At 41.5% G+C, this 15,481-nt stretch overlaps 1 protein-coding gene across 1 annotated transcript in view; it reads right to left on the bottom strand.

Moving 5' to 3' along the window:
- ABHD2 (abhydrolase domain containing 2, acylglycerol lipase) overlaps nt 1-15,481 on the bottom strand; it is a 38,739-nt gene that overhangs the window by 21,918 nt on the left and 1,340 nt on the right. The window contains exons 2-3 of the mRNA XM_065847216.2: nt 6,893-6,979; nt 5,834-6,034 (exon numbers count right to left, since the gene is read on the bottom strand). Coding sequence (XP_065703288.1) covers nt 5,834-6,027 — 194 coding nt within the window. The 5' untranslated portion in view covers nt 6,028-6,034; nt 6,893-6,979. The remainder of the gene's footprint in view (nt 1-5,833; nt 6,035-6,892; nt 6,980-15,481) is intronic.

Raw genomic sequence — 15,481 nt, 5'->3', positions numbered from 1 at the left:
GGAAAAAAACCACAAAAACCCAAAAACAACAACTATCCAGTGCTGATAGGAATAGCTAGCACAGACTGTTTGGTATGGAAGCCAACACGCCTCATGGCAAACAGCTGAAAAGAGATGCCCCTGTGAAACACTCATCCTGTAAGCAGGAGAGCATGTACTCTGGGTATTTTTCTTATGGCTTTGCTTAACAAAACAAGCTCAGCAGGGTGTGACATTGTGGGAACACGAGCTAGATATCATGCAGGCTGAGCAACTAAGTAGTACCCAGTTTAAGAAACATTCAAGCATTGCCTTTTAGATTTTATGCTAAAACTATCAGTACTGCTAAATCTAACCATGTCTTCCAAACAAGAGCCCTTCATTCATAAAAGCAGGCAGCTTCCCTTCAGCATTAATATTAAGCAGAAATAGGGAAAGTGTTCAAGGACATGACGGACTTCAACTTTTCTATAACCCCTACTATAAACTAAAGTGGTTTTGAAAAACAGCATGCTGTAAAGATTACCCAGCAAAGCTAATTTCACTGTATGGAGATGACTCATTACACATTCCTTGGTGTGCCCAGTTCGAACAAAGCTGCTCAAAGATGTACGAGAGCCCAGGCACAGACACCATGTCTATAAGCAGCATTTCCTCTGTTCTGCAGTACGGGTTTACAGGTGACAGGAGCTGAGCAGCCAGCTGGGTGGTGAAGAGCGGTCAGGAGGACCTCTTGCTGAAGCGTGAGCCCGCACCAGGACAATGTACTACAACAGCACAGACAAGCAAGTACTGATAACACAGGAGATAAAAAGGAAAAGTTGTGTTGTACTGGAAACAAAACAAAAAAATCTCAGTTTCTGTGAAACAAGAGTGTTTTCCCAGGTTTCTCTGGACCCAAAGGCTTTTAACTGAGTCATTTCCCTGTTTGGCTGTGGTCAGTTGCAATAGATATCAGGCACTCTGAGTAAAAACATATTCGAGGCAATTATTTATGGCTTCCAGTATCCAGACCCATAACTTCCAGTAACAGGATTCTGCAACAGCACACAGACAGGAGAATGGGTCTGGGGATGCCAGTTACTCGCTATGGAAGCTGACTTACATGGCACAACAAGTACAGAGCTCATGAGTCTTAACTGACTAAGTGAATTCACAGCCAGTTACATAAATCTGCTCACAAATGCTAATGTTTTAGTTCTAAATGCTGCATTTCAGCTGTGCAGCACAGCCCCACATCTGGATAGGTGGCTGTCCACAACAGTGCCCGAGAGCAAGAGAATTCCTACGTATCGCACAAACATTCTCCTAGCATTTTAATATTAAAAACAATTCCAATATGTAATTGTAGATTAAGTTTTAGTGGCTCTGAGGCAGCAGATTATGATTTTAGAGCACGTACATTGCCCAGTATGCAGGAATTTAGGAAAGCAGCAGCTGTATAAGCAGCTCACAAAAAGCACATGAAAACTGTGCTATTTTTATTAGCAAGCATCAGCATTCAGGTCCTCAAAGATCTGAAGTGGAAGTTCAGCAACAGGCTTATTTCTGGAGCATTACTTCATTTGAGGAGATTAACACTTTAAACATTAACTCTTACATCACCTTTGATGTGCTATTGTGCATCAGATACTGATGACAAGAAGGCAGAATATACAATTTGTCCATGTCAGGAGACACCCTGAGAACTGCCACCTGCACTACAACAGGTAACAGGTTTTGTGGGTTTTTTTTCCTTCCTTTCCAGAGCAGTTTGGAGGTATTTAAGGGATGCTTTACAAATCAAATCTTGTTTGAATGTTGTCCCTTTTTTGATGGTAGGGAATGTAATTTGAACTCCAATCAAGAAAGCTCATCTAGAAGTCTGCAGGGTTCAACCCCCTCCCCCCTGTAACATATTAAAAGTGGCTTATTCTGCATCAGCTCAGACTGTTCAATGTGATGAAGACACAGCAAATATGTAACAGCAAAAACTTAAAGCATCTCATGGAGCTTTCATGTGGCCTGAGCCTCTGAAACAGAAACTAACGTAAGTGGAATAGAAGTGCTGCTGCCCACGGACACTGCATGAAGTCAGAACTATATAAAAGTACAGACTGGCCTCCTCAGTTAAACCACCTCCTTACCAGTTTAGGCAGCTTTTATTTAGCGAAGTGCCCATCATACCCCTCCCTCAACCTTCAGTGATTACAATAATTATTCTAGTCAAACCAGGGCACAAATATTACAGTGCATCATCCTTGCTGATAAAAGCTGGAGAACTCTAGGCTGTTGCCAGTGCCACAGCAGAGAACCCAGCAAGGACATGGATGCCCCGAGGCCACGTCTCTCCTCAAGGTCACTGCTTCAATTTACCAACAGGGAGCTGCCATTCTCCTCCGCCTCTCAACATGTTCACCTGCCAAAGCTTCAGGAGTAACACTGTTCTTCTACTTTATTATTCTCCTGGAAGTGTTCTTCACAGAGTAGAACATTAAAGAGCTGACAGGAACCAAACAGTGTTTGCTATTTGATAGAGGTAAAGAACATTTGAAAAGCTTGAAGCCAGCTTTTCTGACTCCTTACATGTAGGAGAAAAGCAACGACAGTGCAAGAGAGTCTTCTGGTACCAGGCTGCCTGCTTATCCAATGTAGGTTACTGTGCAAACACAGGATAAGAAGGATCTAAGCTGGATCTTTGACAGTGTTTACTAACAGGCTTGACAGTCATCTGCTTCAATCTTTGAGAAGTTTGCCTTTATTAAGGATAAAAGTGTGCAGACAGCAAGGATAAATAATTATTTTCTGCAAGGATGACACTTGTGCCACAACTCTACAGGAATAAAGATACACACATGCACTTGATGGTAAAAGAAATCAGGAATAGCCAAAAAAGCCAAAAACCCCAGCCCAGCACAGCAAACGCTAGTCAAATTTGTCTTTGTGAATCAAAGAGCCAATGCTGCATTTCTCTGCAGGGATAAAAGCCGATGGCAGACTTTCTGTACCAGTTTGAAAGCCAGGAACAGACGACAGCTGCAGGCAGAGGTTAAACCTCAGTGCCCGAGAGTACCAGTAGCTGTGCTTATTTGCAAGAGCTCCCATGCAAGAAGCAGTTCTTTGAATGAAAGAGGGTCTGACTGTGCTACTCCACTTGGTAAAGCCAAAGTACAGATCTGGGCAGTAGCAGAAGAAAGGAAATCTAGAGGTAACAAAAAACGAGCTCTAGGAAGATGCTTTATTGCTTATCAGTGTTTGATCGATATGGAGAAAGCTTCTGGCAGTTTAGAGAATTGTAAAAGCAGTACTAACATCTGCAAGTACAAGGTACCTGGCACACAGCCATCTCAGGCAGTTTTACTTCCCAAAGCTCTTCAATTATTCATCCACTGCCACTTGGCTTACTGAATGACACAACAGTTACAATCTATTGACTAAGTCCACAGGTGAGGACAGTGCCATAAAGGGGAAATTAATCCAAAGGTGTTTCTTCCAAGTATTTCTGAACAGCTGCACAGATAGAATAACTTTGCTTATTTCTGTTCTCTCTCAGCCACCCTGTTTTTTTCAAGCAATATCCTCACTTCTTCCTCCCTTAAACATAAGGGAACTGAGCAAATTAGGTCTCAAAGCCAGTTCACAGCTGTACAGAGGAACTGGTCTTATAATAGATCATACAACAAGCCAAGTACTGATGTAACAGGAGGGATTGCTGGGCTACTTCTTTTGCTTTCATGGTAGAATTTGAAAAGAGCTGCTTAATCAGCTTTCCTAACACTGAATAATTAGCAAGCAATCAAAGCCTTGCAAGATTTTTTAGCGGAGTATTGCACAAGCTGTTTTCACATAGCTTTTTGCTAATTAGTCCTACAAACTATTTCATGCATAATTGCAGGAATTTAAATACATTTGTTCCCTGTCAGTCTCCACATGACTTTCATGCCTGAGGACAGGGTTTCTTTGATATTTTAAAAATTTCTATATCGAAAGGAGTCTGTGATAACCTCAATAGAAAAAATAAAATCACATGTACATCATCTTCGATTTGTCTTTCCTGTAAACCCTTTCAGTCCCCAATAGCAATTACATCCCTGTCTCCCCTAACACAGGTATACAGGTAACAAGACTGAAAAACTACCTATTGACACATTTTATTCTAGTTTGTTTCAGCTGAGTTTGTTTCCTGGGGACATGCAAGCCTTTCAGGCAATGTCCTGCCCAAGATCTATAGGTTGGAAATCCCTGTTATAGTTTTCAGACAAGTCAGCAAGCCTGAGCTCTGAGCTGATCCAGAGAAAGCAAAGAATACAAGATTGCACACTTAACACAATATCAGGGTTCTGCAAGAAGCTCTTATTCCTGCAATTAAGGCACAACATGCGTACTGCAAGTTTTAGACACATTCTGCATTTTTGCTCCTTTGGGACTGCTCTGTTCTCCAACTGAGTAGAAGTCAAAAACATACCCATAATACAGTAGTGCAAGGAGCTTCTGCCATGAGAACACAGCTGAAAGAGGAGTAAAACAGACTCTGAATTAGCTTACAATCTGCTTCCAAAGATTAGACTGATACTAATATGCCTTCAAGACTGGTAATCAGTACAGCTTCATGCTTGCTCTTTGAGTGACTAGGGACATGTCAATCCGGAGTGCCAACACTGAGGTGACAAGTGTCTACGATACACTAAGGAGGTTCTAGTTACTTGGTATTTTTTAGGTAAGCAACTGCTTCGCAGTTAAGGCACTAGCCAGAATCAAGAATCCAATTTCAATGCCCAGCTTCACCACAATCTTATGTTACTACCAAACTCAAATGGCATCCAGGAACTCTCTTTAGGCTACAACTTAAAACAGATAATGCTTTGTTTCCTCTAAGAGTTTACAAACCCTATGGCCTAAGATATTACACCTTGTGTAATCAAGGCACCTGACACAGCATTGCTAAAAGCCTCTTATCTCCCCCAGAATGACTATCATTAAGTCAGTTTGACTTTTTGAGATCCAAAAGGAAGGTTCATGCAGCTGCACTCAGTACTTAGTAGATAATTGATGTATTTAGGGCTTCTAAATAGGACTTGCAAGTTTTCAAAGTGATTGCAGAAGAGAAATACTGTAATCAAAGTCCTTGTCCCTCCAAAGCCTCATGAAACTGTAGTAAATGCTTCATATTATTGATGAAGGTAAGGGCAGTTGCACAGATTCTGGAGGTCCTAGAATGGAAGGGCGAAGATCAGCCTGCTCAAATTCAAATTGACCTTTTGTCAACTGTGTAAGTCAATTCAACTGGCTTAGAGCTAGCCAGCATGTCATTGCTTTATTAAACTAGTTATGATGATGTGCTCTACCCAGTAATAGATTTCATTAGTCTTCAGTCAACTTAAGGTGCTTCAAATAAGAGCAGACACTTCAAAACTAATAGCCATCCATGTATTCATTAGAAGTGCACAGACACACAGTAAAAATGCTTCCTTCCTGTGAGCCCTGCCAGATTTCTTCCCTAACAGAGAGTACATGAACAGGAGCAAGCGCTGACTGCATCCATCACTCCCCCATTTCCACAGACCGTGGGCTATATAGTGCTAATATAGTACATTATCAGTATATAGCTACTAAACAAAGAGGCAGGGGTGACTTTTCCCATATATATCCATGGAGGTATATGCACAACAAGACTTGGTCCTAAAGCCAGGTACCTGGGACACTAACAATAACAAAATGTTTCACTTGGAACATGTTTATTTTCCCAAGAGAATACCCTGACATTCATTTGCATTCAGGTGCAAGAAACTCAAACACACACACTAGGCTAAAGAATGGTTAAGTGCAGGTCTTTTCCCTGTAATGCAGGTCAAGATGAAAAAATCAGACTACTTACTCTTTGGTCAACAGTGGGCAGGATTTGAGTAGAAAGCGGGCCAGAGCAGAGTCCCGGTAAATAAGTTCAGGAGGGGCAGTTGGGCTTTTTAAATTCAAGCAGCGAACAATCACATACAGAACAGCAGCAACCGCAGCCAGCTTCACCCCATCAAACACTGCCGGCAGCTCAGGGGTTTCCAGCATCGCACTCATTTTGAGCCTGGAGATTAAAAAAACCAAACAATATTAGAGCTTTTTGCAATAAACTGAATATCAATTGCCATATTAAATATAAGACTCTGCTAACCAACTCAATTTGTCAGTTAACACTGCTACAGAAATCCTAGCATATCAACTCAGACTAGCAACTTTTAAGATGAAAGGCAGTTTATTCTGTACTGCTCTAAACACCCTGACCACCACATGAAATAGAAACCGGGTTATCTGTCAGGCAGGAGATTTATTCCTAATCAGTGCTGCATTAGAATTGCAACAGTGTCTCAGGTGTCAAACCTCCAGCCAGTCAATACTTTCAGGATCTTGGCCAAGACTACCCAGCTCAAATAGAAGCTGAGTGTAAAGCCAGGCTATAAAGTCACATCAGCAGCTTCAGGTGTGTGTTTCTTCCCAGACATACAAGCCAGGCTCGAAAAGGAGAACTTGAAAGAATCACTGTATTAACTCCTCAGCCTGAATTTTGCAACTCCAGGAGAACATTGGTATAACACCTGCATGTATTCAAGGTGGTCACTTTATGTATCAGTGAGTTCAGCATTTCTTTTAATTCATTGTGGTTCTGCAGCTGAAGAAGGACTAGATTAATATTTAGTCTCTCTAAGGTTTTGAGTAAAGGAAGTGTGGCAGGGGAGAGAATTAAACTACAATATAACAATATCCGTCCAGCTTGAAATCAAATTCTTAAACTGATCCAGCTTCTTTTATAGCCAGCTATTTGAGTCATATGTTTGTTTATTACAAGGACATTCAATCCATGTTGAAGGGGCAGGTTTTTCCCCAGATCTTTCCTCAGCAACATGGGTTACCCAAATAAGATCACAAGTGACAAGTCGGGTCTTACCAATGTCACTTTTCCTTCGAACTAGAAATAACTGCCAGTCCTCAGTAGAATTCTCAGTGTCCGGACTCACGTGCTACCCGAGCTACTCTGTGAAGGGAGAAAAAGTAAATTAATTATTATTAATAATGCTGCATCTCTCAGCTAGAAGGGAAGAACATGAATTTATAGACATCTCATTGCAGACATTGCAATTAATTTGTATATTCAGTCATAACTGCTCCAGCACTGATCCACCTGCAGACCTCTTGCCTATGGACAGATTCCAGACTAGATCAGTTGCCTACAGCATATTAATTAATCTGTAGTACATAAATACTCCTCCATGAGCAGAGATAAACAAAAAGCAATAATGAAAACCAGCATAACTCCAGAGGAAAGCCAAGCTGTGAGCTTCCAGAAGACCACACAGTCAATATCTTTGCAAGACAGTGACATTGTCCCCAGTTACAAAAACTACACAGACCCTTTTGAATTTAAGGGACTAAAATTAACAGGCTACTGTTCTTCTCAACTTTGTGCAATATCTACACTGTTACTAAGCGTGAAGCAAGTCTGAAATAAGTTTCCTGCTACTTCTACTGAGCAAGGCAATTCACTCCTACAGACAGGAGCTTGTAAAGAGTCTCTGCTTGTTCCCACACTTGCTTTTTTGAGAAGTTACCACATATCACACTTCAACAAGATGGTAAGAGCCACCAGGAGGTTCAGATACAGCCACCTAATTACACTAGTGCACACCCCAGGGCTTGTTACAAGAATTTGATGATGCAAATACAAAAGATGGCTTTCAGCCTGTAACCACAATGTAAGTGATATTTACAATTAGAATTGGATTCCCTACAGGCACAAACTGATGGGGAATTGGAGCTTCCAGGAAAAAGCTCCAGAACCATCTGCTCTCTACCATGGTTGTTGCTTCCAACTTGGAAAACACACCAACAGGGCAGGCCATACCAAAGTCCTGTTCTTCCCTCCCTAGCAGAAAGACAAAATGTACTTTCTGTACTCAATGCAGCTACACCAAAATCCCTTGGAAGAAAACAAGTCTGACATCAGTTATTGATTAACAGCATGCTGGAAAGCCACAGGTTTCTGCCACCATAACCATCTGTGTTGCATGAGAACAGAGGGTGAAGAACGGGGAGACATTTAACATTAGACAGCTCCAAAGCTTTTGTTTTCCAATTCTGAGTGTCACAGTAGAAGGGAGAGAGGAATGGGCTATGAGAAGCTATTTATTCTTCTAATCGGGAGATTACATTGGCATCATGTGTCTCAATGAAGAGTTAATGTTCATCTGTACTATGCTACCTACTTTACCAAGACTGCCACCAACACTACCTCCAGCTGCGCAGAAGACACAGGCAAATTACAGCGATAGCTTCTCCAGTGAAGGTACAATCAGCAGAAGAGAACCAAGCTCCTGAACTCAAGGACAACCAGGTGCTCAAGCAAATCTTCTCCAGTTGAAACTTCCAGAAGTTCTGTTGGCATCTTCCTTTCATTGTTTTATTTAGAAAATTAATAAAGACACCAATACAAAAGTTACCTAAGAACTTCCTGCCACCTGGATTTTAAGTTAGCTCACTGTTTACAGCTTTTACATTAGTGAGTTTGTTAAAAATAAAACTGGACATGATGAGTCACTAGCCGTTTTTACTAGTGACTCAATATAATTGATCCAGCTAAGCTGTATCTCCCCGGAAGTCATCCCTCCCACATAATTTTTAGATTACAAACACACCACACCTTTTCTGACACTTATCTCTCACTGCCTTAAAAAAAGCATACTAGCCTGAAGTTACTTTCAGAAAAATCAGTTGTTGATAGGCAGGATTATGCTTTGACACTTGTGAACTAGTATTCTTCCATTTTAGACAGCCTAAATACACATTCACTGAACTTACATATCTCTAATATGTGCTAGAGGTTAATGTGTTTGTCAGGATCTCACCTACAAGCTCAGTCGCAGCACTTCAAGTAATTTCTCAGGGGTCTGGTATTTCTAAAGACCTAAACAGATCTGTATCAGCCAGGGCAGATTTGCCAGAACACTCTGCCCTAAAATTTTAAGGGTTTAACTTGCAGAAATGGATTTGAGAGCTCTGGCCTCTAATCACATCAGACAAATGCCTCTCTATTTACAAGCAGGGATAAGGTCACCTTGCTTCTGTTTCGTTAAACCCTTTTTGCATTGACCCAATACACTTGTCTGTTTACTAAAAAAAGGGCAGATAAAAATTTGACTGGCTCAACACTGGTTATCTAGAATCTCCTCTAAATGGGTCGGCATTAATACAAACAAACATTTTTCCTTTTCTGTATACAGAACACTAGATTCACTTTTAGAAGCCTAGGTAAAATTCACAAGAGGTAGTAAGTATATCACTGGGAGCAATCATACCTGCCTTCTCATCCATCCCAGGGTTTGAGATTGACATTGAGGAACACAAAGAAGTTGAAACTCTTGTGGCCAAGGATGTTATTTTTGAAGTACCTTAAGTGTACAGTTCTTCTTTAAAAGTCACCTAAAGGCATGACAGCCCCAAAGAGTAAGTCTTTTCACACAATATTCTGAAGTCCCATTTGTGACAGAGGATTAACTTTAAGATCAATCATTAGAAAGAGTGCTGGATTTGTTACATCTTTTCATTTGTCCTTTCATCATGGAATAAAAAGCTGAAAATCATGTTAAAGGAAACACTTCAGTGTTACTGTTAACAGAGTGCACCTCACCTGTACAAGTATGGTGAGAAAACCTTATGTCTCTCCTTTCCAGACAGGAACAGAAGCAAGTACAACAAAAGCCAGTAGAGCTACAGCTAATTCCTTATGTATTATTTCAAAGACACTGGGTTTTGGGAAAGTCATCATCAAGATATTTATCTGTACAGTAAGTGAAGTCACAACTGACAACACATCTGAGACCTGTATACACTTCTGCTACAGGTTTCCTGGAGAAGAGGAGACTTTTCCAGGAAGAAAAGGCACTTCATTCCGTGACTCAATGCAGTACGCACGCGATCTGGTAGCTACCAAGCATCACAGCTCCTCCAGCCATGCCGAAGCTGAACCTGACTCTGCATACTGGAAAGCCAACAGTGAAAAAGCAAAGACATTAAAGGCAGCCACTCCCACAGGGTCCTTCCCTCAAACCTTTTAATGAACAACTGAAAGCCTGGCAGACTCATTTCACTGAGGAATTAGAAATGCTTTGGGCTAATGCGAAGATGCAGCTCTACAAAACTGCTCAAGGAGTAAAGGCAGCCTCCTTAAGAGGCTCCACTAGCAAAATATTTTATGCTCCATTACATTCACTGAAGAATGCTGAAAGAATCCCATTTCCAGGAATGGCAGTTTGATACAAAAGCCTCCTAGATGCCCTCCCACCAGGCAGTGTCCTGGCTCACTGGTGCTCCCAAAGTTCCACTGGACACCAAACCACTGGAGGTTATCTGGCCCAAACTGAACACATTGAAAAATCCCCTTTCCTACCATTTTATAGCTTCTACGAAATAGTGTAATACCCTTTGTCTTCCCCAACAAGATTCAGATGAGACAAAGCATCTGCTTCTAGACAGATTAAGCAGACAGACTTCATGAACTAATTTACCAGACATTTCTTGGACTGGCTTCATTTATTTGTAGTGCCTGGTTGGGGAATGAAACTCTGAAAGCAAGTCTGCTAAACATGAGGAAAGAAACACTCTAAAGGGTTGCACCCATGCAGCCAAAGCTAATGCCTTTTCGTAAAGATACACTGCAAACCAGAAGTTACAGGCCTGTTGCTACCAGGTAAGTTATTTAGAACCATATTATGGAAGGGGGAACTTGAACAAGGAAAGGGTGGAAAGTCAGAGTACTACGAAGGTCTTTAAACAAAGTTAAGTTTTACTCCAGCATATTATTCAAATGTCACTCCAGGAAGTATACAGAACTATCTCACTGCTGAGCATTTAATGGTTTAAATACAGAGAAGGATGTTTAGAGGCCATTTGGATGAAAACATACACAGGGAACATATACACTGGGAAAGACTGAAGCAATGTGATTGATGGGAAAGGCTGCCAACCTAAGTTTTTGTAAATCACTGGAGAACAGTCCGAGGTCACACAATCTACATGAATACAGGAATCTGTGCAAGAGGATTCATGAAAACAACCTCAAGTTTTATTGTGCAGTCGTGTATCCTGCCTTTTATCCAGTGCTTTCTGTGTAAGAGATGCTTCTGTTTTTACAGAAAAAGAGTTCCCCAAAGAATTGCATAGATTTGAGTATTTTAGGGCCAGATCAGTACTATGCCTCATTCGCTTAGGCACACAAAACAAGGCATCACACTGCTTATTTCGAGACTGGCATCTAACCAAGCTCACCCCATGCAGAACCCCCCCATCATCTTCAGCGCTAGGTCAGAAGCAAACACATCAGAAGCAAACTCCAAGATCATCTTCATGTACCATTTGGTACTTCTGGCCATTTAAAATAGCCAATTAGGACTCAAAGCACAGAGAGTATAATTGAGAACTAGCTGAGCACTTCAAGCACTTAAGCTTAGGCTTTCAGGAGATGTGGGCATGAGAGATCACATTCAGTCCTCACCAGAGTCATCGGGAGGTTGGCAATGCCCACCACAGTTTTGCGGTCAAACATCTGACAGATTTTTATCTGTATATAAAGAGGGCACACTGACATGCCCCATCTCAAGGATGCTTAAAAGAACATTATTTGGACAGCACGTGGAAGTGCTTTGTGCAAATCCCTCTGCCCCGTGCCAGGATTTGGCTGGCTGGCGAGTATAAAAAGCAGCAGGTACTGTTTACACTGTGTTCCAACAGGATTTATTGGCTGGTGCCGTCACTGGAATGTGACCTTTTCATAAGATACAATACTTGGCTCATATACTAAAGTTAGAGTTACTGTGAGGTTACAGGGACAAAGTTCATAGCATAAGGCACTATCAGCACAGTCAGAAAGACAGGTGCTTTTAACTGTAGTCTTTTTCCCTTTTTTGACTTTGAGCAGAAGTCAAGCACCTAATAGGGCTGGGTGTATGTGCCAAGGCAGCTGGCTTGGGAACACACCTGGGAATAATTCTATAGCCAACAAGGACAGACTCTTCAGGTCTTTCACTTCCCCAAGACTAAGTTACAGTCTAATGAGCCTTGAATTTCACTTCCTTCCAACTACAGGAACTCCTTTTATTTCTTCACAATATCATTTTAACTGATCAAAATGGCTCTACTGCACAACAGGCAGCTTTTGTATGTTATCTAAGAGGGTTGCTACATAGACTACCTGTAAGTCACCTCATCTGGTTCCTGCTTGTCACAGATGGGTTGAAAAACACTGCATTAGCTTTTATTGCACACACCTGATCTACAAGATTAAGCTAAGACAAGACAAGGCTCTGATGACTCCACAAAAACCAATTAATTGCATCTTATCTTAAAGGAAAGGCTCATGTTATGTAAGCAAACAATTAATAGATTACTGCAGAGACTTGGGACTTTGTCACACTCAAACCGTTGCCTTACAGAACTACAGGACAGCGCTTCAGCTCCCTGTAGAAGAGGTCGAGCTTAATTTTAGGTACTGAGAGAGAAGAAATACTGACGAACATCCTTCCACAGTCTAACAGCATTAGCAGGTGTCACTTACCTACCAGGTAACCCCATGTCAGCAGGCAGCATTAGGCTCAAGGAAGAAACTCAAACACATTGCAGAGAACCTGACAACTCATGCTCAGTAGCAGAGGGAATGCTACTAGCATCAAGCCAGATAGCCAAGTGAGCCAGTACTAACTGCAGTACAGGCTTAACCCACCCTCAAAGAGTCTGCCGTATTCCTTCACTGTATTTTGAAATGAAGCATCATACTGTTAAAGCATCATTTACCTTCAGACCCTGTACTGTCACGGACATGCACATCAGAGGAGCAGTTTGAAGTCCAAACACATCACAGCTGTTTACTCAGCTCCACACCAGATGAGCTGCACAGCAGGGAGAGAGCATCTCAGCAAAGCACAAGTTAAGACAGCTAACAGAACTTTATCCACAAGTGGTCCAGTTCAAGCAGTCAGAACATGATCAAAAGCTGAGCTGCCATTTCACTCTGAAGTCTTCACACGCATTATTTCCCCCACTCCCCAATGAGTGGCTCTGCTCCACAGCAGTACAGGAGATCTGCAGAGTCATTCTCTCAGAGTCTGTCCAAGACAGAACACTGACACTAAAGTAGTTTAATTCACATCACTACATTAAAAATTAAGCAATAATGCTTCAGGACAAAAGAACCAAATACAAAGAGACAGGACCTGACCAACATACAGCTTCCACTACTACAGAATACTTGAGTTTTGTCAGAATGCCAATAGAAAAAAAGCCAAAACAAAACCCCGGTTTGGAGCACTACAGCAGTCACCAGCAACTCAAAGTTTGAAGAGCTGCACTGTCCACCATCCTGCAGAATCTGAGTGGGAGGGATATCTGAGGATATTTTCTCCTTACCTCTTACAAGGAAGTTCATTGTACATGACTGTCCATCTGCTTATTTCACTTGGTACAACCTTTCATACTCACATGTGCTCAACCAACACTGTGCAGAACTAGATGTCCCAGTTACAGGACAGCGAGTCTTGAACATCCTCAGCATAATTGTTCTGGAACCTGTATTTCTGCGCAAAAGTATCTTTGAAACTGTAAATAAGTTTAGAAGCAGGACAAATTGTTGAATGGTGAACCCCTCACTAGAAGCCAGTCACTTGTCCTAGCTGACCCTTTCTGTGAAGGGCCCATATTACACCGTTTTGAATACTCAATGCTCTGAACAGGGCTGTTGCTTAATTATTAGGAACCAGTATATTAGAAGTTTCAGAAGGGTTTGGCATTTGCAGGAGCTCAGTCCATATTTGTAGAGGAAGTTGTTGTTGCAATTTTAGTTGGACTGAATCTATGACAATGACAAACTCAAGTATCTATCAACAGTAGACTAAGCACTAGGCAACTGCACTTCTTGGTCAGTCTAGAGATATAGACAAAAATCCTCTGTACATTCCAAAGTACGACGCTTCCTTCCACTGCTGCTACCTCTAATGGAGCACAAGCACATAGATGTTTCAAGCACCTGTTTTGTACAGAACTGCTTTGCAAAGCATTTTGAATTACTGCTGTCTGATGCTGGCAGAGTTAAGGCTGGCAGTCAGAGACAATCTTTATTATCAAATCAACTGATATAGCTGGAGAAAAGGCAAGCCCCCGGGCACACAAGCCTTCCTAGAGCTAAAAAGAGGCTAAGATAGCTGCCTGACTCACTTAACATCATTGCCACCCACAGATGTTGGCCAAGGGGGACTTTGCTTCTCCATAAGGGCAGACTGCCCTTGTACATTGACATTAAATCGTTTGCTACTGAACTCCATCAACTGAGTTTGATCAGATCTTTTAAACTGCACATAAGCTTAATCTTCACAAGCTATTTAGGCTGAAGGGCAAGTATTTGCACAGAAGTTCAGCTGATCCATAGTACACATTAAGAATAGCAATCCTGAGCATAACACATCACAGAAAACCATCTTCCACAGAAACTTGAAAATGTAGACTTCAATATACTAGCAGAACTATGATGATTTAGGCTTTTGCTGAAAAGTCCAGAACACCAGTTTCAGGCTGGTGTCTACACTTTTCAACAGGAGTGACAAGCACCAAGACATGAGCATGTACATCCTTACTAGAGTCTTTGCTAAATCCTGTTCTCCATTAACGTAATCCAAGTTCTCACACTGCCAGAGCTGGCAGCATGGAAGTAAGGATGAAGACGACAAAGAAAGAGCAAGAAAGGGGAGTAGCAGGACAATGTGAATCCAACAGCACCAGGACGCTCCCATTACTGAGCAAGATTAAACTACAGAAGGTCTGAATGCCACTATTTTCTATAGTGCATCAAATTACATCTAAATGTACAGCTGGAACATAGTAGATTTGGATAGCCTCTCTATATGCCTGTGTCAAGGACAAATGATGCTATTCTGCCATCTCTCCCTCCCAGTACCACATCTCAGAACAGTGACATTTCAGTGTGTTAATCTCTGGGTTTTCACATGACAAATTTAATAATGCAGTTTTATGAACCACTAAGAGCCTAAGCTGCTATCCATCCCCGAACAGAAAAACATAGCTTTCACAAGAAGAGCAGAACAAATTAATTTAACTTCTTCAGAAACAGTTTTGCAAGATGGAAGGTTTCATCGCCAACCTCCAAGTTTTTTCCACCTCTAGAAAAGACAGTCTGGTACAATCCCAGGTCAGCCTCATCTTCTATCCAGCTAATTCATTCAATCAGAGAGCCTCCCATGCAAAAACTGAAACACAACTACTTTTAAGAATAAGGCAGGAGTACAGAAAATCCCAAACATTAGCTTAGTTCTTTTTCAATATCCTTCCTGCTCTTACTCTTGACTTTGAGACTGAAATAAACAATGGCTAGAATCATAAGAAAGGCTGCATGTCCACTGATCCCAGAAGAGGACAGAGAAGCTTTTCAAACTTCTCTTGCAATATAAGAACTAAACAAGTGTCTAGGAAATAACGTGAA

Source organism: Patagioenas fasciata, chromosome 12, assembly GCF_037038585.1.
Source record: "Patagioenas fasciata isolate bPatFas1 chromosome 12, bPatFas1.hap1, whole genome shotgun sequence".
Taxonomy (NCBI): Eukaryota; Metazoa; Chordata; class Aves; order Columbiformes; family Columbidae; genus Patagioenas; species Patagioenas fasciata.
The sequence above is the reverse complement of the archived record's forward strand: the minus strand, read 5'-3'. Positions and strand labels throughout refer to the sequence as shown.